At 53.9% G+C, this 25386-nt stretch overlaps 1 protein-coding gene and 1 long non-coding RNA gene across 5 annotated transcripts; one reads left to right on the top strand and one right to left on the bottom strand.

Moving 5' to 3' along the window:
* Positions 1-430: 430 nt before the first annotated feature.
* LOC132649088 (uncharacterized) lies at positions 431-10503 on the bottom strand. 4 transcript variants are annotated; one of them, XR_009587517.1, is made up of 5 exons: positions 9977-10503; positions 5799-9793; positions 5633-5686; positions 5115-5332; positions 431-2733 (listed from the first exon to the last, which is right to left on the bottom strand). It is a non-coding gene; the product is annotated as an uncharacterized LOC132649088 (long non-coding RNA). The 4 variants fall into 4 exon arrangements; XR_009587519.1 differs by having other exon boundaries at positions 5115-5305; XR_009587516.1 differs by having other exon boundaries at positions 5633-9793.
* Chst1 (carbohydrate sulfotransferase 1) lies at positions 8739-23876 on the top strand. Its single transcript, XM_021639334.2, has 3 exons — positions 8739-8874; positions 20168-20297; positions 21710-23876. Exon 3 carries the CDS (start codon positions 21752-21754, stop codon positions 22985-22987), a length of 1236 nt encoding a protein of 411 aa, XP_021495009.1. The 5' UTR covers positions 8739-8874; positions 20168-20297; positions 21710-21751; the 3' UTR covers positions 22988-23876.
* The last annotated feature ends 1510 nt before the right edge of the window (positions 23877-25386 follow it).

Genomic DNA, 25386 nt, shown 5'->3' with positions numbered 1-25386 from the left:
ATTTTGGCTTATGGTTCCAGAGGGCTAGAAGTCCTTAATGGTGGGAAGACGGGAACACTGGCAGGAGCAGGAAGCTGCTGATCAGATTAAATGGAGTTGACCCATAATGGAGTAACAATGCCTCAGCCTGATCAATAAAAAGTCTAGTGCCATACATGGCTGGTGAGGTCCCATAGACCCCCTAAACATTACAGGCTATTGCCAATGCTCTTGATCACTCTCCAGAAGTTGATGGCAAGACCCTATTCCTGGCTGGGGTTTCTTTTAAAGATGTGCCTACCTTGCTTTAGGCTCAGGGATCAGGGGTCACTGTTGACTCAGTTCTCCTCACGACCATTCAAATAGACAGTAGTGCCATAATGTTGTTTTTTTTTTAATTGAAAATAAGAAAGTAGATACAAATAAGTGGATATGCTTGCTTAAGGTCAGCACATTGCTGGGAGTGGGGTTTGAACATAGAACAGAAAGTCACACTTGATCTTTTCAAGAAGTTGTGTACTCAGCTGTTGTCAGCAAAAGCCCCTCTGCCTTTACTCTCATTCCCTATCTCTTAGCTTAGGATCACAGCTTCCTATAAGCCTCTCAGCCTGGATTTCTGGATCTTCCTCAGGCTCAGACCATTGTTAGTTGGGGTTTGTTTGCAGACATCAAGGAGGAGGCAGAGATGTGGGCTCCAAGCCACTTGTGTGTGTTGTGACCTGGGGAGTCACCCTCAGCTGGAAAACCAGGATGAAATATCAGCATCCTACAGAACACATCCCACTCAGGGGTGTGGGGGCTGCTCGGCTTTATGGGGCCTGTAGATACTCTGGTGCTTCAAACTGGTTCCATCTCCTGGCCACAATGTGGGTCCTGGATAGTCTGCAGTGGACCCTGACCATTGCGGGGAGGTGGGGAGTGAGCAACCACAGCCAGTAAGACTTGTGTGAACATATTTATTGATTTTTTTCAAATGTACAAAAGCCACTGGGATAATAGCTGGGAACTTGTAACTTAGGTTCTCTGATCGTTTGTTTTAATTTCCCTTCATTTTTGAATAAGTGATTTGCTCCCATGGTGAAGCAAAGGCTGTACTGTGAAAATGTTTCTTCCTGCCTCTGTCTGGGGCCAGAAGGCTCCTCTCTCCAAAAGTAGTCGTGGTTTCTGGGGCTCTTTCTGGAAATGATCTACACACACACAGGCAGACATGTATAGATGGCATTTTAGAATATGTGTCTGCATATTTCTCTGCAAAACAACATCTTGCATGCTGCTCTTTTCCACTTAATGGACTATTTGAGGAGACCTATGTGAGTATCCAAAACACTTCCTTGCTGGAAATTTAATTTTGCGGCTGGAAAAAGTTCCATCCCGTGGCTGCTACATGCACCATTATTTTTTTTTCCTGTTTTGCACAGTTCTTCAGAGGTTCACACAGTGCGCCTCTGCAGAGGTGCATACCCATGTGACTGCAACCTTTAAGAACGGGGCCTCAGAAAGGCCCCCTTTGCTCCTTTGTAGTCATGACCTCTGTGTAGAAGTCACTATCATCTCTGTCTTCTTTTATTTCAAATGTGGCATAAGGGCTGGGGATGTAGCTCAGTGGTAGAGTGCTTGCCTAGCATGCACAAGGCCCTGACAACAACAAATATGTGTTGGGGTGTTATACTGGAACTGAATCACAGGGTGTTGTGAGGATAATAAGTGTATATAGTAATTGCTCAATAAAAGTGACTGGTTTTCTTACAAATTCCTGGCTGGTGCTCCTTCTGCTGTCTCTGTTTGGGCTCTTCAGTTCTATCCCCCCCCGCCCCCATGCACACACGCATGTATACACATTTAATACATAGTCTAGGCACAAAGACAGGCCAGGAGGGTCATTATGCACAGGCTAGGTGGAGTGAATGGCCCCATTGTTCCTGGGCTGAGTTCCCAGAGCCATGCAGGTATTGGCAGTGACTAGGCCTGGGCTGTCCAGTGGAAGAAGTGACCTCAGTCTCCTGACCAAGAGTTGGCCACTTCTGGCAGGGGGTACAACTATTCTTCAGAGAGAGGAAGGGGAGAGATTCTGAGCTCCTGGCCTGGCAAGGGAGGTGCTTTGACTGTATGCCTACTATTTCCCAATGGTTAGTCATTGCAGCCCTTGTGGAGACTGGATTGGATGGTATTGATGTTGTAATCCAAGCTCAGCGATTGGTCAGAAGAGCCTCCAGGTGACCCTAAAGACTCAGGAATGGGAGATGTCCTTGGTGGGTGTCTTAAGCGTTACACTCTGGACTCCTGGACATGTTGGTCTCTTGTGACGTTGGTTGCATGGAGTTGAGTACAGTAGAAGGCCTTTCCCCAGCCTTCCAGGCATTTCTGGGCCTGCATCTGATCTGATCTGGATCTGATGGAGAGGAGGTTTGGACCCTGAGGGAGCTGGATGATATGGGTCTTGTGTTTGTTGGATGGGGAGGCTGAAGTTGCAGTTGAAGAAGGGAGAGAGTCCCAGCTCCTCCTGGCTTCATTCTCCAGAGTCAGTCCAGATGACGGCCTCTGAACTGGGACCCCAAGATACGGGACTTCAGTCCAGGTAAGATACATGAGTAGCGGATATCTTCTTTGCCCTTCTCTCTCCTGGGATGAGTAAGGGTGGTCAGTCAGTTGAGGGTCCCGTGAAAGCAGCTCCAGACCTCCATTGCCAGGCCTCTCCTACAGGAAGCATCCCAGACTACTCCAGTGTGGCACTAGGGGCTAGCGCTCCGGGTCACCCTGATGAAGGATTCATGAGCAAGACTTCAGAAATGGCCCTCTAACACTGTCTCTTGGCTCCCCCCTCCCCCCCATTCATGCCTGTTGGAGGCAATGCCTATTCTTGCCCTGCCTGCAGAGAATGTTCCAGGAGGGCCTCCAGCCTTCTCCACCCCAGCCAAGGCTTGCTGCAAGGTGGAATTGGGACCAGAAGGTGTCAAACCCCTTTGACGCTCCCTTGAGCAAGAGGGGATGAGAGATGCAGGAGGTGGACAAATGAGCAAGTAAGAGGTAAGACTGGAAGGGGCCAGGCCGGGGAGAAGGCATCAGTAAATGGGCTTATCACATAAGGATCATGTTTTCTGAGGCTTGTAGTGTGAGGAAGTCGGTGGCTGTTCTAGGTAGCTCTTATTCCTAGAGCATGGCCTCGGAGCACTTGTGGCCTCGGATAGTTCCAGAATAAGCTCTTGAACTACTCTCTGGACCCAGATACTGCCCCTTCCTTTTAACTCTGCCACTTTGAGGCCTTGTCCATAGGGCTTGAGGTTGGTATTGCTTTCAGTCTCTCTCTGGCACCTGCCAGGCTCTGAGCTAGACTGCATACTCTGTGCTCAAGTGTCTCGTCCAGGACTGCGGACAGGCGCAGAGGAGGGATCCATGTGGCCAGGAGCCTGTCTTCCCGGTGTCAGCCTCCCTTCACCATGGAAACAGCCTCAGAGAGGCTCAAGAACTACCCAGGAGGGGAATTTTAAGAGCAGCCCATACTCTTGCTATAAGTTCCTAACTTCCATCACCTTCTTAATCTCAGGGCCCTTGAGAGGCTCACAGAACCAACTTGTTGGTTCAGTGGCAGGGTCGCAGAGCCACAGACCTTGCTGTCTTGGGTCAGAGTGTTTGCCTCCTCAGGGCTCTGAGGCCGGCTTCTCAGGATCTGGCTCTGGCCCCAGATGTGTGGTGGTGATGGCGGGAGCCTGCTTAAATAAGCTGAAGCTAGGCCTGAGGCTGTAATTCCACTCCCGCTGCAGGAAGGCTGTGGGGTAGCCCTCGGGGAACTCCAGGTCCCAAGAGCACTTATGTCCCCAGCTAGACCCCTGAATTTTCACTTGGGCAACAGGGCTGAGTGTGGCAAGAGCTGGCAAAAGTGGGTTGGGAAAGGCTCTTCCTCAGGGCACGCTTCTTCCTCAGAAGGAAGTGGACATTTGGCCTTCTCTGACCTCTCCTTCCTTTCGGGAACTTAAGGGACTTGGATACCACTTACCTTGGCAAGAGTTTGCTGGACCACGTGAGGGCAAAGGAAGGAAGATAGAGCCTGGAGGATAGGGAGCTTAGAGTCTGCTCCTTCTGTTCTAATTACTAGTGTGGATCACTCTACCTCCCTTTCCCTATCAGACCCAGGGAAACCAAGAGCCTCTGGGGTCAGGGTGGTGCTGGGAGCTATTGAGTAGCAAGTGTGTCACAAGATGGCTGTTCAAGTCTTTGTTTGGCTCCTGACCAGAGCAAAGCCCTTTAACTTTTCTGTTCCCTCCCTTTCAGGATTTGGTGGCTTCCTCTCTTCTCCCCGAGGGACTTGATTCTATAACTAGGAAGGAGGGGGACTTTTTGTTGGAGTGGCTTGAAGGAGCAAGACAGTTAAGAAGGACAAAGACGTTTGTCCTGGGCTCCTCAGCCTGGACTTGAGACCAGGGTTTAGAGGTTACAGCTGTCAGCAGGACAGGCTGTTTGCTAGGGAGGTCACTGTAGGTTGATATAGCATTGTTGCTTTGGGCCATGGGGCACTGGGGAAGATGGTGTCCTTCCTGCATCCTACACCCTTCAAGCCTCCTCAAGAGTGAAGAACACCTCCGCTGCACATTGCTGAATTGCTGCTGGTGGTCTGGGGACGGCCCAGTGTGTCCCTCTGAGGAATTCACAGCTCTCTGCATCCAGCGGGGCGGCAGCTTCTAAGGGGCCTCATCTGGAGGACTTGTGGACTCAGTAAAGTGTTTTCAGTCTAGCATGGCCTTCTGAAGCTATGAGCTCACCAGGTCTGGCGACTTCTGGCCCCAGAGAAGCACAGGGAACAACCACATGCTATAATTCTGAGGGTCTAGCCTGTGGCCATTCACAGGTAAGGTTTCAAATACTTGTTTCATTCCTACCATGGCAACATTCCCTCAATTGATCCAGAAAAGGAACTCGCCTGAATCTGGGCAGAAGCTGGAGCAGAAGCAGGCAAGTATAAGAAACCTTTCTGTTAGGAAGCTGTAGACTGGAGTAGCCGCTAGGTACATCTCCTGTGTGGCCTTGGGTAAGTCAAGTGCCCTCTCTGGCCCCCAGTGTGGTCAGCAGCATGTTCTCAACTGAGCGGCCTTCCTCAGTAGAGCCCTTTCCTATGTCCAGTGAGATAGGCCTGCTGGGCTTACCTGCCCTACCCAGGGTGTTGTGGTTAGGGTTTTCTCTACAGGTGCCAAAGCTGTTTAGGCCTGGAGTCCGGGGACAGCTGGGAGTTGCCCTCTGCAAGCTGGTAGTCTTGTCAGCATCCCAGGGAGACACGGGGAGTGGAGGACTTCTGCTGCACATCTTAAAGCCTGGGCCATCAATCTCCCAGAACAGACTGAAATAAAAAAGTGGGTGGCACAGACTGCCACCACATGGATACTTGAAAGAGATTAAAATGACAAGATCCCAAGCCCCAAATCCCTTAACAAATTTCCAATTGCCTCTGAGAGCAGAATGCTGGCGAAGAGGAGGAAACACCTTGTTTTGAATTCTTGGGCGGCCTAGGAGAGATACTGGAGAAAGCTCCTCTGTCTAGGGGCTGCTGAGAGCCCCACTCTCTACCCACCTGGCCTCCTGTTCCTCCCATGGATACTTCCTTGAGCCAGGCTGGCCCAGTGTGGCCCCCAGTAGGAGACCCTGGCGTGGCTACTCTGTGACTTACCAGTTCTGCTACCTGGGCAAGTCACAGGCCTCCTTCAGCTCCTAGTTTCTTCATCTGTAAAGTGGGAATGGCAGTCCCTCTCACATCAGGCTGCTTTTGAGGAGCCAACAAAATAATCTCCAAGGGGAGAACACCCCAAGGCCCAGCTCCAGAGGAGAGCCCAGACCTTAGTCACTTCCAGCAGTCCTCTTAGCAAAGGTCAAAGAGTCAGGCCGGTTGCTGTTTCCTCCCTTGCCTTGTATGCCTTGTCCATCCTACAAACTAGTTCCTGAAGTCTCCTCCTCCTCCTCCAGGAAGCACTTCCTGAATGATCCTACAAGGCTTTATCTCCCTCTGACTTCCCAGGACCCTTAAAAAAATTCACATTTTCAGTGAATGTTCTTTCTAAAGTTAAAAAGAAAACTTATTTTTAAAGTATGTCTATGTGTGTAAGTGTCTGTGCACAAGAGTGGATTTCCAGAAGAGGGCATTGGAGCTCCCTGGAGCAGCAGCCACAGGCAGTGTCAGCTGCCCGAAATGGATGCTGAGAACTGGAGTCCTCTGCAAGAGCAATGTGTGCTCTTAATGGCTGAGCCACCTCTCCAGCTGCCCCCCCACCCCATAACTATTTGCTGTTTCATGGTTGTGGGAGCCAGGCTTCCTGAGTGCAAAGCCTTTGCTGCTTTCCCCGAAATGCTCCCTTCCTGGACAGCACCTGCCAAGGCGCCTTGCACACAGTAGGCACCTGAGAAACAGGCTTTTGTTACGTGGCAAGATCCCAGGTAACTGGAAACAGACATGGTGCCTCTGAGACCAGGTCTTTGTCTATTTTTTAGAGTTTATATTTTCCCCCAATTCCACTCTGTCTTTACATTTTAGCCACCCCCCTCCTCCACCCGAAATACAGCAGAGTTTGAAAAATGAGTTGCTGGGATTTGAGAGTGGAAGAAAGAGGAGGCCCTAAGCCCTGACTCTTCTTGTCTAGCTTAGATTCGGGCAAGGATTAGCCTGGGTGAAAGAGGAGCTTCGGGTTCATCCTTGGGGAGGGGAGGCAGGCTGTTCCGGGAGAAAGGGGAGGGGTCTGAGCTCTGGAGTGCTCCCTCGAGGCCAGCTCTTTCTCCTTGGGCATTTCAGAACATAGCCACTTACTGTTGGGTGACCGGGTAACTGAACCTATGTGGCCACCTGGATGTTGGGGTTGGGAACGGGCCCTACAGCCCTGGCTGCAGTGGGGGAAGTAGAGTGGGAGCTGGAGCTGCCGCTTTGGAGGACCTAGGAAAGGCAACCCTAGCTGCCTTCTCTGGGAGAGGGTGGGGGACAGGAGTTTATAATTAGGAGTTGGCAACTCCTAACCAAGATAAGTAACTGTAACCAACTGTAACCAAGATAAATGGCCACTTAGCCTACTGGGACCCTTGGAGCAGGGACCTTCATGCCATCAGGCTCCACGTGGAGACTTCTCTGAAGATATGACTCTTGCGGCCTCCCAGATGATCTCTAGGCATGTTATTCCTTTCTTAGCAAGTAAACATCCACTCCAAAACCGGCGACTAAAGTGGTTAAGCACCGTGTGCTTTACATCTATTTTACTATCTGGTGTTCACAGTAGCCCTGGGAAATAAGATCTCCATTTTCCCACGAGGAAACTGAGGCACAGAGAATCTGCATCATGCAGCCATACAGCAAACCCACAAGGGCTTCTCTGCCCTGGGAAACTCCAGCCTCGTTTTCAAAAGCCCTGCTGTCCTCTGCACCCATGTCTGGCGTGATGGATGGACAGACTGTGGAAGTGAGAGATTCCAGGAGAATTCAGGGATGGTGGAGATGGAAACCCACTGCTCTACCTCTGCCTTTGGACAAGCTCCTGGCCAGAGGCCTGCAAACTACCTACTGATCTTCAGATGGGAAAATGCCATGGTGGGGCCCGGCCCTGGTGGTGGACAGGCAGAAGCGGGGTTTTCTTCCTCTCCAGCTCAGGGGCCACAGACATTCTTCTGCCGGCTCACTTTGTTTTTCCTCCGGGCCACAGTGAGAGCTCAGGGGTCTGCTGTATTACCACCAGCTAGCGCTTGGTGCTTATGACCTCTGCAGGAGATGCTCCGTCAATATTTGTGCGGAGGATGAGGGACCACAGCGGTGCCAGCCTGGTCTCTCAAGCGCCGGCCTTTCACCTGGGAAGCCAGATGTAGCTCAGGAGGAAGGGATTGGGCAGGGTGGAAGGCTTCCTCCCGCAGAGGAACTCCAGTGTTGGACTAGCGGGAGGGGTGCAGGCGGGCGGCCACCTCCACCAGGCCCCTGCTGAAAAAGGCATGACAGAACCTGGGGCAAGTGGAACATTTCTTGGTTGGCGGGGGTGAGGTGGGGGTGGGGGTGGGGGTGTGGTAGTGAAAAGAGCAGGAACAGGGAGGCAGGGGTATGTAGTGGAAAACCGACTCGAGTTCTGGGTTCGGGAGTCTCGGCTTGCCCTGGCTGGGGAAAGGATGGCGATTGGGATCCAGGGTCAGGCTGTTGCTGCAGCCAGACTTGGGTACCCAGAGGCTCTGGCGAGCCCTGCCTTCGCTAGTGGCGGGTGCAGGAGAGAGGGTCGGCCAAGAGGTGCTCCAGCTGCTTGGCCTCCTCAACTCGGGGTGGGTGGAGTGGGGGGTGGGCGTGGCTGCCCCGGCCCGCGGGTGGGTTGGCCCGGGAGCCCTTCTGGAGGGGATGTCCCAGCGCTACCCGCCGGGGCTGCGCGGGGGTGGGAGGGCGCGCGCTGACGGGGTCGGGCGGAGGAGGGGCGGGCGGCGCTGGGGGTGGAGCCGGGACCGCAGCGCCTGCCACCCGCTAGCTCGGCGCTGAAGTAGCCGCCGCCGCTTTCGGCTCGCGGACGTGAGGAGGGTGCTCCGTGAGACTCCGGCCTCCACGGCGGCTGCTCTCCTCCGGAGCCTGGGGCTGCGGTGCTCGGGGTCCCGGTCCCTGGCCTGTGCCCCTCTGGCCCACGGTCGCCTTCTCGCTCTGCTCAGGAGAAAGCACTGTGCGGAGCGAGCCACCCTGGGCTAGCGCCCCCCGGGCCATGGAGAGGGGCCGGTGAGGGACGCACGGAGGCGGAGGAAGAGGCTCGGGAGGAGGGAGGCCGAGGAGCAGGGCGCGGGAGGAGGAGGAGGAGGAGGAGGAGGAGGAGGATGCCGCCGCCGCCGCCACCCGCGGGCCCCCGGCGAGCCTGACTCCAGACCGAGGATGGAGCCGGCGCTGGGCGCTGCAGCAGCTCCCGGCGCTCCCGCCACCAGGTATCGGCCGGGCCCCGCGGGCCCCGGGGCAAGCAGGAGCTGACTGCACCGCAGCGGCCGGGAGGGGTGCGGGCGCGGCGGGAGACGCCCCTAGCTGGGGGCCGGTGTCTGCCGGCAGTGCGCGGAGGCGGTGGCGGTGCCGGGGGACCGCAGAGTACTAGGCGCTGGGAGGCGTCGGCCGGGCTTGGTAGCCTGGGAGCACCCGCTCTCGCCCCAGCCCTCTTCCTCCTTATCTGGCGACCGCGGCAAACTTGGGATGAACGTCGGCCGGGGGCTGCCTTTCTGCTGCGGAACGGGCTCGGGTGTCTGCTCCGGCTTTACCGTCTTCCAGCCCGCTAGACTCGGAACAGCCGAGGCTGCCAGAGACCCCGAGGTTCCAGTGCCTAACTTTCCTAACCAGGCTTCCACCCTGAGGCAAAGCGCTGTCCCAGCTTCTTGCTAGTAGCCTCGGTCCAGCATTGGCTCCCACTATGCTGTGATGGGCTGGGGCTGCCTGACGGTGCAGAGCCCCACGCGCGAGGCCAAAACAACCCTGAACAGGGAGTGGGGACTGGGTAGCCTCTCTCAGGCTCCAGGAAGGGACGCAGTGTTTGACTTTACAGTAACAATCGACAGTGGCCTGAGCTCGGGTCCATGGGTTCAAAGGCCAAGCTGTCTGAGGAAGGAAGGTGAGACCTCACGGCCTGCTAGGGTGGCACCTTGGCCTGATTTCAGGTGTCTCACCTCTCCCTACCACAGGCCTGCCCTTTCTCGGGATTGCATTCCTGGTACCGGCTTCCTGATGGACTTAACTGTTTTCAGCAAGAGGCTCCTGGAGACCAAGGCTTTTGGGGGTCCAGGTGCCAGGGATGTTATAGCCGATCCTTGAGAGGTTGAGGCTGGGACAGGGGAGGTACGTGTCCACTGTATCTCCTGGAACCTAAGGACAGAAGGGACCTAGGATGGTGGCAGGAGGCAGGCATCCCGGCTGGGCAGGGAACCGCTTGGGAAAGCTAGAGATATACCGGTAGGTGTAAGAGGCAGATAGATGGGGTCCGGGGCTATTTTCCCTGGTTCCGCAGCCCCTTAGGTGGGGCTTGGCTGCCTCACAAAGAGACCTTACCTGGCAGGCAGTTCCCAGGCTCCAGTCCACAGCAGGCACCACACTTCTAGGCATCGCGATGACCCTGTTTCTTTTTCAAAGTGCTTCTACCGTCATGACTCACACGCTGGATTCTCCAGGGAGATATCAAGCTTCCAACCTATTCTATTCCCCCCCCCCCGCCCTCTTGGGTCTTCAGGGAGCTGCTGGGGAAAGGAGGGAGCGGGTGCCCTTGGGTCTTGGACCCTGGCAGGAGCCTGGCACTGCAAACTTTCATGGCTCGCTGTTGTCCCTGATCTTGGTGGGCGAAAGGTTCAAACCCAGCCCAGGCCACAGCGTCTGTGGGGAGCCGAAGGGTGTGCAAAAGTGAAAGGAAGCCATTGCTGACTACCCCCCCCCCCCCAGTGCTGCTGGGAGCTTTGGGATAACACTCCATCCTTCCCCTAACGCCTTGCTTCCTCCTCTCAGAGCAGACTGCCTCCCCACCCCCGACTCCAAATCCAAATTTCCCTCTTTGCCGAGAGGTTGTGAAGCTTTGGGTTGGTGTTTTCCTTTTGAGCACCCTCAGTTAGCATATCTCCCCTTCCCCTGGTCCTGTGTCACTTCTGCTCAGTGCGGGCTCTGGCTCAAAGGAGGTTACCGATTCTCTGTGCCCTTTCCTAAGGGGCCTAGCTCCAAAGGGAGGGTGGCCTTGAGGGTGCCAGGACAGAGACTAAGTCAGGCGGCAAGAAGGAGGGGTATATCTTTGTTCCACTGAGTCTGCAGGAGCCCTGGGTGTCAGGTTCTCAGTGATGCCCAGTTTGTGTCCCCCACCCCACCCACCCCTGTCCCTTTTGCCCAGCTGCGGTGCCCCATCCTTGCACACTGGGTGTCTGAACTGGTGTGAGGAGGGAGCATTTGACAGTCATAATCTGGTTCAGAGAAGGTCCTGAAGCCCTGAGTCACTGTATGGTTTCCATGGAAACAGACTTGTTCAGAGGACTCGGTGTAGCGCGGCATTGGGGGGAGGAAGGGAAACATATAGTAAAATCAGGCTCCACAAGTGTGGTGGAGCTGGACCAACTCCCTTTGGTTGGAATGATGGATGGGTAAGGAAGGCGCTGGCCTCCCCAGAGGAGAGGCTGCCTCTCTCCACCTGCACACAGAGTCTTCTCCCTCGAGGGCCACTTGCAGGCTGCAACTGACCCTCCATGGATCTTCTGGGTAGGTGACCTCTCAATGCCTCAGTTTCTTTCTCTGTAAACTGCAGGCCACAAGAATCCCCATCTAATAGGCTCCTAAAGGCCAGCACACACTGCAGTGCTGTTGTGTGTTGGAGAGGACCATGGTTACCTATCTAGCGGGGAGAGGTTCACCTGGCCCCCTGCCCTGTGCCCCAGCTGGTGGTATGGCATCTGCCTGGGCTGGCCTGCTTGGGAAAAATGGTCCTCTGAAGCCCTGGCAGCGCTGCTGGGAGTCAGCATTGAGATTTATTTAGGATTGTTCGGCCTGGTACTCTGCAGCCTGGCTCTTATCTGAGTGAGACTCTACCTGTCCAGGAACCTTGTTAGAAGAAACCCTCCAAGGCCACATGGTTTTGCTTCACCATCCTGGGGGAGGCTTGGTTGATGAGCTTCTTGGGGCTAGGACAGAGGAGGTACAGGTAGAAAGGCATGCTGTGGCAGAGAGAAGAGCTCAACCTCCATCTCCCCCCTCCCCCCATCCTGGGAGGCTGGTCCATCTGGTTATGAGAATTGGGACTCCAGAGCACAGTCCTTAGGTCAGTGGAGCAGGGAGAGGTTTCTTTAAACAGTGCTAGCTAGCCCCAACCGCATCGGGGAGCATTGCCTAGGAAGGTTGAGGCTGCCAGTGACACACAAGCGGAGCCTCCTCTCCACAGCCTTTCTCATTACAGCCCCTCCATGGCTTGCACAGGGGCGGGGGTGTGGGAGTCGCCTCTTAGAAGGTTTGGGGAATTCTGCTCCAAATTCCCTAAACTCCCTCCACCCACCCCTACCAGCTAAGTCAGCTACAAGGGAGCTATCTGCTGGCTCTTGTATTTTACAGATGCCCAAAATAAGATTCCTGGGGTTTGCCTGCTCAGCCGGGCCAGAGCCTAAGCTAGCCGTGACCTCTTGCGTCTGTATAACAACCTGGGGGGGGATGCCCTCTTTCTTCGGAGCTCTCCAAGAAGCTTGGCAAGTGCCTTCCACCTCCCCCCCTCCACTTCCACCTCAACCCTGGCAGCTATCTGGGTCTTGCCTTGCGTCTCTCCGGGCCACTTGGCTGTCCTCATTGGTGTTCACAGCACCTTACAATTTAATATCCTCTGCAAATTTCATTAGCAGACTGTTTACTCCCTCTCTCAGGACCATTAATGAAGATGTTAGATAAGATGTGGCCTGGCACACACCGGTAGCCCTGCCCCCCTTCCCAGACTCTTTGCCTTCCAGGCCTTGCCCATGGCCTTGCCTCCCCTGCTCGGGACTCCTGGGATGTGCTTCCTCCTGCCTTTAGGCCCCATGACAAGAGCTGAGGGCCAAGTCTGTTTGAATTAATTTTGTAAGATTACTCGAGGCGCTGTATCAAATGCTTTGCTAAAAATCAAGATATATTACCCTGCCTGCGTTTCCTTCATCTACCAGTCTTGTAATTCTATCAGGAAAGCTATCAAGTTTGTCAGGCATGATTTGTTCTTTATAAATCCCCATGGTGCCGTGTGGGGGCACAGGGTTCCCGCGATTTCTAAATGTTTAGAGATTCTCTCTTTGTGTTTGTTCCTTGGTTAGAGCTGGAAGGCGGTGAGCTGGGGATCGCTGGCAGCATGGCCTCCTTCACAGTGATGGGGGAGGCCGGGCCCTGCTGTTCTCTGGAGCCTCTAGGGTGCCAGTGAGTTGTTAGCGGCTTCTGAGTGTGCAGGTGCCCCAAGCTCAACACTGAGGGAGGGGAGATCCCCGAGCTATCCTTCAAGGATTCTGCAGGGTATAGGAAACAGTATTCTGAAGATAGTACTAATTGAGCGATGTCTGTAGACCCATCCCAGTGCTGAGAACTCACTGTACCTGACTGAGTCCTATGAACCGGGCGTGGCTTTCCCTTCCTGTGTGCAGGGCTCAGAGAGGGTCAGACTACCGGAGACTGTAGGCCTGGTTTCCACCTGCCTGTGCTGCTTCAGCGTGCACTATGGGTCAGCAGGATCAGGAAAGCTGAGTGGGAGGTCCAGACAGTGCAGGGGGAGGTCAGGAAAGGAGGCTGACAGGCAGGCTGCCGCAGCGTACTCTGCTACGTCTGAGTTGTGTGATCCATCCACCTAAAGGGTCTTTCCTTAAAGAGGGAGTTACAGATTCTTAATTTCATTGTGTGTGCGCGCACACATACTGCGTATAGGCTGCGCTGTAGCTCTGAGAGGAGGCCAGAGACTAACTTGTGGGCGGTTCTCCTTCTGCTATGTGGGTAATTTCTGAACACGAGGCTGGGTGACAGCCACCTTTACCCGATGAGACATGGCTCTGGCCCTTTATGTAACCCTTCGGAGTCTTACCTGAGAAGTAGACACAGCTGTGTCTGCACCCTCAGCTCCCCGAAGGTCTCCTAGGGTGATACATGGCAGCCACCCATGGTTCTGAACTCTAGCTGTCCTAGGGGAACAGCTACGTGACACATTACTCAGAGGTCCTTGTCCATAGTGGCCAGAGATGCTCATTCTACTTGTGACAAGTGTGGGTAGAGTGTGGTGCCTCTCTATTCTGTCACCCAGGAGAGGTGGCAAATGAGACACACAGGCATGTCCTTGGCTCCAGCTTCCCTGGCAAGCTCTAGGTGTAGAGATAAGGGTTGCCCCTTTGGCCTTGAGCCTAAGCCCTGTATTCAGTCTGTCCAATTTCAGGCCTAGAAGTCATAAAGTCATTTGCTGATGTTCTCTGGCTGCAGAGCGTTGTTACAGTCCTGGGCTGTCGCTTCCAGGTCTTAACTCCCCCAGAGCCTTGAGTTGGGGTAGAGAAGGTAGCAAGAACCACATCTACTTGTGATCATCTGTGTTCTTGTCATTCAGCAGGGAAGGGTGAGCACTGGGAGGCACTAAGATAGCCAGATCCATTCGCATGCCGGGGAACCCTCAGGAAGAGCCACAGGGCAGCCCCTGTCCCCAGCGAGTGACACCACCAGAACCTGGTCTTGTCAGTAGGTGTTGGATTAAGGATGGATGGTGAGGTCATGATCAGCACTAACCTGTTTGGGTGGTTTCCTTGGTACTCCCTGCACCTGCCCTTGGGTGTCCTGGTGCTGATTGGTGTTCTTAGGTGTGGCCTGAGCCTTAAGCCCTGTGGTTGCAACCAGGGTTTGGGTCACAGCAGTTGAAGGGTATCCTGGCCTCACCGTAGACTAGCTGTTTTTTGTCAGACTTCCTTCCCATTTGCGGGAGCCCTTCTGCTCCTCATCTGGGAGAGCACCCCTCTGTGGGATCCAGGCCCGAAGTCATCTCTTTGGATTGGCTCCATCCCACCTAAGCCTCAAGACTCAGGTGAGCTTTGGTGCTCCGTCCTCTCTTGCTCTCCCAGCCCCCATCTCTTGTGCACACAGGGCAGATGGGCCTCATGCAGGTGGCTGGAGATGGGGATCTAAGGCTGTAGAAACAGGAGGTGCCTCCGCCAGCCGCCAGCAGGGCAACAGCTGTGGGTGTTCAGGCTTCTGTTGATATTTTCTCATCCTTGAAGTTGGGTCCCAAACCACGCTGGGACCCAGTGTGTGGGGCCTCAGTACTATTCCAACTGGACTGGCTGTGGCTGTGCTGAGGGGGGTGGCAGGAAACCGGGGCCTTTCCGTCTAGTGCTGGGGCAGTAGTTCCGCCTCCCACAGGCTGGTCTGGCTGAGACAGGGACCAGCCTTCTGACTCATTTCTCCTTTCAGGTTACTGTACACTAGGCCCTTGTGTCAGCGCGGGAGGGCAGCCCCTCACCCCACAGCAGGGAGGACTTTGCTCCCATACCAGCAGACATAGGACAAAAGTTGCTTCCTTCCCCTACATCTGAGGTCCCTGCAGGTGGGACTCAAGTCATGTCTGTGAGGATTGCTGTGGTCCAGGCTAGTCCCTGAGTTCATGACAGTGGACACCCCTTCATGAGTCTTACCTGCACGTAGACTTTGCTGAACTGTTCCTGTCCTTGGCTTTCCACTTCCTGCTTTCCGGCTGCGATGCCCTGTTTCTCTCATTTCATGCCCTGGAGCAACAGAGGCCGGCAGAGGTTGACCATCTGGTTCAAAGCTTCTGGACCATCAAACAGCTGAAATGAGGCCTCCACCCAGCCTCCCCAGGCAGGTCTTTCCTCCAGTACCCTTGACAACTTTAGAGAGAGGCTCAAGACAGCCAGAAGTGTCAGTGCTAACTCTCATGACTGGGTGGAGATCTCAGCGTGCTAGGCGGCTCTGCCTACCGTGAAAAGATGAAGGACTCGTGACCCTTTGTGTAGTTGGGTCTGCTTTGAGAAGCCTGGCTTTAAGACCTGTTGCTGGGGATACTCAAAAGAGGATCTAGTTCTGCCTAAGGACCCCAGAATCTGGGCACAAAATACCTTGCTGTGTCGTGCAGATCCTGTAGGCAGACCCATAGACCTTAGTGAAGCCCTTTGCCTCCACTGTCCCCTGGACTGGTCGCCATTTCTGCAAGGTCACTCTGTGTTCTCCATACAATATTCTGAAGGGCACTTCAAGACGCAGCCCTAGGGAACTTGTCCCTGGGTTTTGTTAGGTGTGGGATCGTGGGTTCATGGCACTGTGTGGCTTTGGAGACCTTTTGGGAGATCTTGTGATCCCAGCACCTATTAGCCAGATATCTTTCGATCACGTGCTTTAATTTTTACCTCATAGATCTAGTGAAGCATGTAAGTAAGTTATTTTCCTTTTCTCGTTGGTTGCCAGGAAGTTCTAACTCATAAACCCATGAGTTACTTGGCATTTATTAACTGACAAGGCTCCTTCTTTCAGATGTCCACACTCTTGTTTTCTCTCTGCCTCATTTTCATCACCTAATTTTCCTTGGAAGGGAAAAAAAATGCCTGGCTGTTTTGCTTTTTCAGCCTTAACTAAGCAAACATCCATGGTGGGTCAGGGCTGGCTAAACAGGTTTAAACATGTCGTCTCCTGAAGTTACCTTGCAGCTAAACTTCGCCCCTGCCCAAGCCCTCTGCCCCCTGCTTGGATGTCTGCGTGGTGCCCCGGAGCCTTGGAACCCAGTGTCCTGGCTTTGTTCAGGTAGCAGATACTCAGGCTTGTGTTTCCTTGCTCCCTGTGCCCTCTTCTCTGTGCTGTTTCAAAAGCGTTTGGGGGAAAATGCCACCTGTCTCGGCGTAGCCTCAGCTACTTCCCGCAGAGCCTTCTGGGCCTCTGAGGCCCAATGCTTGCTGTAGGTCCAGCCAACCCAACGGGCCTCTCGTCTACCCAAGTAGCGCTAATGCTTAATTCGAACACAGGAAATCTTAACCAGATATGTTGAAAGTTGGGGAGGGACGGGCAGATAGGCAGTGTCACCAGGGTGAAGAAGGAATCTGCAAGGTGCCAGGGATGATTTTCAGTTATCAACCCTGTCCTCAGACAGCTCTTCTGTGGGGATGAGGTCACTGTATTCCCACAGATAATCATAAACCTATCGTAGGCTGTGCCCACTCCTTTGTAGGCTCCTGGCTCCTCTTTTCCCAGGCAGCCACATATACTGGCACAGTGCACAAGGCTCCAGGGGTGGTTCAAGCACTGTGTGCCCCAACCAAATGGCACAGCTGGACATACATGTTTTGTAATTTTCTTGACTTTTTTTTTTTTTTTTGGCTTGCTTTTGTGAGCACCCTCTGCCTTAATCAGTTAGAAGGACAGCCCCAGGATGCTCAGCGGAGCAGAAGCCCATGCCCTGGCTTCAGGAGCTCCCAAACACTTTCAAATTATGCTTGCAAAGCCGGGCACAGGTGGCATTTTCTGGGAGGGTGGATGATGTCTCCAAGGAGCCTGTGGAACAGGGAAGGTAAACAGACTCACTGTGGATCTCCAAGATCCCCATAGGGTGGGGAGGGGGACTCGGCTAAGGGCAAAGCCCTTGGATCCTAGGGTCCATGGTGTTAGTTTCAGAAAGGCAATCAGGGCTGGGGCTGCTGGCTGGTAGGGGGAGAGCAGAGACACCGAGCACTATTTCTTCTGGAGAGTGACTTGAATTTTTCCACAGTCCATAGGGGATTCCCTCTGTTTGGCGTGAACATGGCCTCAGCTGGCCCTGGACATGGCATGGGTCCTCCCTCAGGCAGAGAGGTCCTTGTTACTGGACCTGAGGAAAACCCCAGGTACTAAGAGCTATGGGGCTTGGCCCAGTCATCTGGAGACAGGCAGAAAGCTGCAGGCCACTCCTGACAGTGGTGTTCTTTTCCACACTGCTTCTCCAGCCTGGGCAGTGTGAGGGCCGGGTGTAGGTCGGACTGTTGTTGCTTGCCTCTTGGTGTGTGGATGAGGTATAGTATCTCCACGGATCAAAATCCAGAACCTAGAGGGAGATGCCATCATCACACTTCACTGCAATCTGCAACATCCATCCACCTCCATCCATCACGGCACCTTTGGGCTTCCCATTAGGTCTGAATTCTGGACACAGCAAAAAGATAGAGCTAGCAGGATGTACTACCAGTTCTGGCCACTAGAGGGAAGCAGTAATACCATCACATCAGCCTAACACAGAAAATTCTGGCCGAGTAAGTGCTTTGGGGGAGTGGTGGGCAAAGCCTACAGAGGTCCCTCTCTGTTAGAGCAGACTCTAAAGGTACAGGTAATTCATTCTGAGGTGCTTCCCTAAGACAAAAAGCAAAGTTCAGAAATCTAGGCGAGGCTCCCAGCACATAAACAGTTGAGCTGTAGGCCACGGTGCTGGTGCCAGACGTCACTTGTCAAACACAAGGCAGAGTCTTGTCCTAATGTTGGGCATGAATAAATGCTTTGAGTCAGTTACAACCAGCGCTCTGCTTAGGCCACCTTTACAGATGGGGAAGTGAAGCTCAGACCCAGCTGGTGCTATGCCAGTGGTATGCCCTTTGACTGGCAGGCTTGACCCCTGAGCTGCAAATTAGAGCTTCCCTGTGCAGCGTTCTCCCTTCCCAACCTGACCACAACTCTGCAGTCTGAGCTGTCTCTTGGCTGGTCACCAGGTCCTCTGTCTTCTGACAAGAAGGTGGGATTCTGGGCTCCTGTGCCCAAGGTCTGATCCACCAATGAGGGAGGCCATGCCAAAAGCTACTGGAAACCCAGGAGGGGATGTGGTCTCCAAGTCTGGCTTCTGGGCCGGGCTATTGAGAAATATCTCTCATAGAGGCCAGGGCTTGCCTGGGAACAACAGGACCTGGTCCCAGGGCCTTTTGGTTTTCAGGGCAGATGCCTCCAGCATACCAAGGACCTTTGGCCAGCTCTGGACTTGACTGTGCCAGGCTGGCAGGATAGCAGAGCACTTTCAGGGGGCTCTAACATCCTCCCTCCTGTTCTCATGCTCTGGCTTTGCCCTCCTGGAAGGCGGGTACATGGCCCTCAGCTGGTCCTCAAGCTTATGCCCCCCAGTGCCTACGCTGTTCCTTGGGAAGAAGAGTCTCTTCGCCATAGGGAGCTATGGCTTTGAGCACGACCTCAGCTATTAGACCTGGCTTTGGGTCTCTCCAAGTGAGTTGGGAAGGAAAATTGGGGTAACAAGCTTGAACCGTCCGTCCCCTCCTGGGCAGGATGCACGGCTGTCCTCTGAAGAAAACTCAGCGTGTATTCTATCTTTTGACTGGCATTGCAGGGTCCAAGGGAACCTGTCCTGATGCAAACCAAAGGGAATGAAATAGGGGTGGGACTGGATCAGATCCAACAAGTGGATTTGAACATGGCTTTCAGAGCACATAGCCTGGGATCTCGCCTTACCTGGGGCATGAACTTGGAAAAGCTGCTGTAGCTTTGGTTGTGAGTTGGTGACCTCATAGCCTTGAGGCTGGAGGTGGGGGCAGTGGGCGTGCCTGAGGGTGGACACTCACTCAGGGAGAGTAGGGGTCCCTCGGGAGTGCCACTTTCCTTGGTATCATTTCATATGTAGTTTTTGGTCAGTGTCTTTTGGTTCAGACCTCCGGCAGATGCCCTTGAAGAAACACAGCTGAGTTTAGTGATGTCACTACTGAAGAAAGGACGTGGTATTTCCTGAGGCACCTGGCTAGGACTCAAGATAGAGGGCTCCCACTACCTTCAGCCTTCCCTCCACGGGCAGAGTCCTCTGCCACAGGGACTAGGATGGGTGTGGTCTAGACCGTGACTTAGATCACACTGAGAAGGTCCCAAGAATCTGGACTTATAAGGCTTCCTCTATTAATTGCCTCTTGGTGGTGACCTTGTGCCAATTCCTATACATGATACGGTGTCTCACATTTTAAATAGGGCTCCCAGATCTCAAGCCTCAGTAGGGATGACCAGTTTGGCCCCAGGCCCTGTGCTTTTCCACAGGCAAGTGAAGCTTACAGCTCTGCTTTCTTTCCTTGAGACACTGAGCCAGCGGTGAAGGGATTAGAACAGTGGCCTGACTCTGATGCAGAAGGACTCAAGTACTTGCTACTTCCCACTTGGAGCCATGGAACAGTCTTTAAATTCTCAATGCGAGCAATAGGAGTGGGCCCCTGCATGCAAAATGCTCTGCATTCCCAGAGCAGTTTGTTAGGAATGACAGGGTACCCAAAATGGCAACTCTGTTTGCTTGGGAAATGGAGTCCATTTACATGTCCCCTACAGGTGTCAGGACACACAGCAGACTGTGGGAAGGATATACAGAGAGGATACAAGTTTACCCACCAGCCATGGGCCAACCAACAAACAGACCTGATGGCAAAAAGGAGAACGTGCATTCCAAGCCTCAGAACCCATCAACTTAACCCTTCTATTCTGGCCCCTCCCGTGCTGATTTGTGGATGGGCCTGGACAGAGCCTGGTGCATGTTTGAAGGCCAAGTGTGCCAAAGTATGAGGCACACAGTTGCGTCTCGGAGGGAAAGTATACAGGTTCCGGGGTGGTGGTGGTGGTTTAAAGCAGATCTTAGGCCGCAGCAGATGCTGCTAACTGTTGTGGGTGATGCCTGCTTACAGAGCAAACCTGGTCATTTGGGTAAAAGCCTTAGTGAGCGCTCAGTAGGAGTTAACTAAAGTTGTGCCGGCTTAGGTGTTTTACTTGGGCTTGGTAAAGTGTGCCTTTGGCTTTCAGGTAGCTGCTGTGTGTGCTGCATATGGTTGGAAGAAGACCCCTGTCCCCAGCTGTTCCTTTGGAACGACCTTCTCGACCTGAAGGCCTGGGGCGATCGGCCTGCATCACAGGACCGGTTGAATTCTAGAAGGTCAGGATTGTTTCCATTCATCTCTAATACAGAATCCGTCTGAACCTGCCGCCTCAGACACGTAGGCGTGCATGCTGGCCAGCTCCTGCCCACAGGAGCCCCGGAATGGGCAGAGGGATCCTGGCTTGTTAGGGGCGGGTGGGGGTGGGTGAGAGAGGCTGCAGCTGGGAAGTCGGGGTGTCGTGGCTCAGGGGTAGTGTTAGATCAGCTGGAGCCCCGAGTCAGCAGTCAATTCGGGAGCAGGGAAAGTCACGTTTCATGGCCTCGGGGCAGACTGTAGGGCACAGAAGAAGGGCAACGAGAGGCGTACTGGAACCCGAGCCCATCCTGTCCACTGTCTTAGCAGCCACGGGGCTGAGGTGCAGATCACTGGACTGCCTGGCCAGGCTAGATCTGAGACACTGGCTGCAGTCTCCACTGCGCAGCAGTCCTCCTTTGCTAAGTGTTGAGCTCCTTGGCACTGGGTCTGTGAGCAGCCCTGGCATTTCTCAGGACCTGGTGGCTGAGGCAGCATCTGTTGGGTCACCTTGCAAGATGCTTGGGGCATGCTGTGAGCCCATGGCATAGGCTTCCCTTTTCTATTTTCCTGTGGCCCCTCCCGATTCTCCCTTTTGTGGACCAAAGAGATGAAGGAGTGGCTTGGAGAAGCCAGAGACTGTTTCTCTGGGCCCCGAACATTACTGCCTTGCAGCCAGAAACAAGCCCTGAGTTCTGGGCAGAGATGCATCCCAGCAGCCTCTGGGACCTGCCCTTGTTCCAGGCCACTTGACTTACAACAATTCAGGTGCATAGTGGTCCTTATTTGGAGGTAGCTGGGCTCCCTCGTTTGCAAGATAAAAAGGCCATGGCCTGATGTGCACAGTTCCTGGCCCAGCTGGCTTCTGTTGTCAACTCAGAATTCTTGGGGCACAGGGGCCCCTGCTCTCCAGGACTTGTGTTTGGGGGGAGGAATCTGGTGTGTATCCTTCTTCTAAGGGTAGATAGATGATGGAGAGAAAGACCATTGTCTGGGAAGGTGGGCATCAGCCTGTGTGGTTAGAAGATGTCCATAATCCAGGAGATGCTGGCAGAAGTCAGGGTGTGGCATGAACCAACCCCACACCCCCTCCCCCCAAAGTATGGATATTGCTGGAGTTAGGCTTTGACATAGTAGGTAGGCTGGGCTAGGGAAACCAGAGCTCACTATAGGAGGCCTTTGCAACCACAATTCACTTAGCTCTTGGGGCATAAGGAGTCTGTCTGTTTAGCTCTCTGAACCTCCCAGGAGACACCAAGAAAACGACAGTCCAGTGCAGGCTTTGTAGGTCCTAGGGGATATATGAACACTGGGCAGGAGCTGGGTGTTCTCTTGGATCCCATGGCGGCTCTTGGCTGTGCGAAGCACTAAACCCTTGGCTGTCCTCTGTCCACAGACCCCGTGCCTTGGAGCAGCAGCCCCATGACGGTGCCCAGCCATGCAATGTTCCTGGAAGGCTGTCCTCCTCCTTGCCCTGGCCTCCATTGCCATCCAGTACACAGCCATCCGCACGTTCACTGCCAAATCTTTCCACACCTGCCCTGGGCTGACAGAGACTGGGTTAGCAGAGCGGCCCTGCGAGGAAGGCCCCACCTTCTCCTATAACCTCTCCAGGAAGACCCATGTGCTCATCCTGGCCACCACACGCAGCGGCTCCTCCTTCGTGGGCCAGCTCTTCAACCAGCACATGGACGTCTTCTACCTGTTTGAGCCCCTCTACCACGTCCAGAACACACTCATTCCCCGCTTTACCCAGGGCAAGAGCCCCGCAGACCGCAGGGTCATGCTGGGCGCCAGCCGGGACCTGCTGAGGAGCCTTTATGACTGCGATCTCTACTTTCTGGAGAATTACATCAAACCACCTCCCGTGAACCACACCACCGACAGGGTCTTCCGCCGAGGAGCCAGCAGGGTCCTCTGCTCCCGTCCAGTGTGCGACCCTCCAGGGTCCCCTGACCTGATTCTGGAGGAAGGGGACTGCGTGCGCAAGTGCGGCCTGCTGAACCTGACCTTGGCAGCTGAGGCCTGTCGAGAGCGCAGCCATGTGGCCATCAAGACCGTGCGGGTGCCTGAAGTGAACGACTTGCGGGCCCTGGTGGAAGACCCCAGGTTGAACCTCAAGGTCATCCAGCTGGTGAGAGACCCTCGTGGCATCTTGGCTTCTCGGAGCGAGACCTTCCGGGACACCTACCGACTCTGGCGGCTTTGGTACGGCACGGGGAGGAAGCCCTACAACCTGGACGTGACACAGCTGACCACTGTGTGTGAGGATTTCTCCAGCTCAGTGTCCACCGGCCTCATGCGGCCCTCCTGGCTCAAGGGCAAGTACATGCTGGTACGTTATGAGGACCTGGCCAGAAACCCAATGAAGAAAACAGAAGAGATCTACGAATTCCTAGGTATCCCCCTAGATGGTCACGTGGCGCGCTGGATCCAGAACAATACGCGGGGCGACCCCACTTTGGGCAAGCACAAATTTGGCACAGTGCGTAACTCTGCAGCCACGGCTGAGAAGTGGCGCTTCCGCCTCTCCTATGACATCGTGGCCTTTGCCCAGAACGCCTGCCAGCGGGTGCTGGCTCAGCTGGGCTACAAGATGGCCAAGTCGGAAGAGGAGCTGAAGAACCCGGCCATCAGCCTCGTGGAGGAGCGCGACTTCCGCCCATTCTTGTGACCTGGGCATGGCGGGCGTGGGAGGCAGGTGGCGCTGGTTTTGCTGATGTGGACCTTCTATGGGCCGTTTTTTAACTGTTGCCTTATCTCCCTCCTCCCTCTCCACCCCGCGTGTCTTTTTCATGCCCTACCCAATCTCCACCCTCCTCCCTCTCCCACTCTGTCTGTGTGTCCTTCCCCGTGCCCTACTCGCTCCCCTTCCTTTTGCCCCTCCCACACCAGCTGTGCGTCCTTCCTGCCCTTGCCCGTTCCCCTTCCTCCTGCCCCTTTTTGCCCCTGAAATTTGCACTATGTCTCTGGAGGGGAATCACTGGGGCAGAGGGCACGTGATATGGCTTATGTCCCCCCACCCCGTTCAGACACAAGGACGTTGGGTCTCTCTTCGGATGGGGCCAATGTTTACAGGCACCCGCTCACACGTTCACGCGTGCGCACAGGCACACGAGGAGAGGCGGCCCGGCACACAACTTCTAGTTTTTGCAATTGTCTCCTCAAGGTAGGAGGATGGACACAAAGGGACCACCTCTCCCAGGTTAGGGAAAGGGCCCGCCCCTCCCCATCCCTGCTCCCCCGCCCTAGACAGTCGCCCCTTCCTCTGGAGCAGGGCGCCTGTCCCTCCTGCACACCCTTGCCTGGTGGTGAGCAGGGTTTTACTGTGAGGTGAACTGGGACTACTTTCTTTCTGTTTGGTTTGTGGTGAGCTTGTCTGTCTGAGTCTTGTGGCTAACCCTGGATGGCTAATGAATCTTAGACGTTTCCGATTGATCTTGGGGTCCCTCTGTGATATTTCTTTGTGCCAAAAAAAAAAAAAAAAGACAAAAAATGTGGATCAGTTTGCTAAATGAAAATTGAAATGCTTTGTGTTTTCTGTAAATAAAAATGTGCAGTACTGTCTGAGTGTGATTTGGGGGACCTTCCGAATGATAGGTAATGGGCTCTGGATATTCCTGGCTTTGGAGGCAAGATAAAGAAGGAATAGTGGGAATGAAATGACAAACCTGCAATTCAGAACTATATTTTTTTAAAAAAACTAGAATATCCTTTTAAAATTCTTTGATGATCTATCTTGATATGATCCACAACTTCCCCTCCCACTTCACCCAGGAACCTCCAACTGTCTCTTTCCAATCCTTCTAGCCCCCACCTTCCAGATCTTTGACCGCCCTCCATACTTGCTTGGGGCTTTCAATTTTGTTCCCTTCTTATCGGCTGAGATGGATGGTACCTCCCGGCCACGGTGCTCAAAGTATTTAACGAGAGCTGTGGCTTTGGGATTCAGAGTGGCATGAGGTAAGAATCTGGCCCGGAGACCCCCATCCTGCTGTACCAGGGGTTCTTCCTTTAGTTAGGGGGTCTGGGGCCAGGGAAGCAGGGGAGAAGGGGCATCCCACATGTAGGTGGCTCGGGGCAGGGGCTGCTCCTCAAGCTGCCTGGAAACAGTTCGCTGTCTAAGGAGTCCGCTGAATTTCCTGGTATACACAGCAGTGGGGTGTGTGTTGTGCTCACTCGCCATCTTTCCCTGGCCAGCTAGCAGGCTCTTCTGAGAAGCTCCCGAGTCCTCACCCCAAGAAACATACATAACACAAAAGTTACTAAAAAAAAAAAAATTAAATGGTATGTTTTAACCACAATTTAAGAACTAAAAAGAAACTGGCTCCTCTGATGGGTTAGAGCACGTAGCCCGGGAGTGAATCCCTTCTCCAGCAGACTTTGGTCCCGAGCTGACATCTCTAAGCTCCAGTTACATAACAGAAAATTTACCATGAAAATTTAAACCTTGAGCTCCAGTCATTTGCCGCCATCATCGTCATTTTCTGTATATGGAGTTTTGGCTGCCTGTACATCTGGGCACTATGTGCTTGCCTGGTACACGTGGAAGCCAAAAGAGGTCTTGGATCCCCTGGATCTGGAGTTATGGTTGGTTGTGAGCCTCCATGTGAGCGCTGGGAATTAAACCTTGGTCCTCTGAAAGAACAGTTGGTGCTTTTAACCACCGACTCATCTCTCCAGCCTCCTTCTTCACTGTTTTGAAGAGTACACCTCATTAAATACTCTATCGTGTGCCATCATTCCCACTGCCCTCCTCCAGAACTTTTCATCTGGTAAGACCCAAAGTCTGTTCCTTCAAAACAACCCAGTCCCATCTCTCCCACAGCCCCTGGCAACCATCTCACTTTCATCTCTATGTTTCTGACTAGTGTGACGATGCCATATAAATGGAATCATGCAACATTTGTCTTTCGGTGGCTGGCTTATTTCCTTAAGGTTCATCACCTTATTCTCCCCCTTTAAGGCCAGTGTCTGACATATTTTAGCTGTTTACCCTTCAGCGAGCCTTCGGTCACATCCATGTTTCAACTGCTGTGACTAACGCTATGATCAGTGAGCATACTCAGAGGT

The sequence above is a fragment of the Meriones unguiculatus genome, chromosome 18 (genome assembly GCF_030254825.1).
Source record: "Meriones unguiculatus strain TT.TT164.6M chromosome 18, Bangor_MerUng_6.1, whole genome shotgun sequence".
NCBI lineage: Eukaryota > Metazoa > Chordata > Mammalia > Rodentia > Muridae > Meriones > Meriones unguiculatus.
This window is presented reverse-complemented; position numbering and strand designations above follow the sequence as displayed.

Coding starts and splice junctions, on each gene's coding strand:
- Chst1 (XM_021639334.2), top strand. CDS start 21,752: ATGCAATGTTCCTGGAAGGCTGTCCTCCTCCTTGCCCTGGCCTCCATT.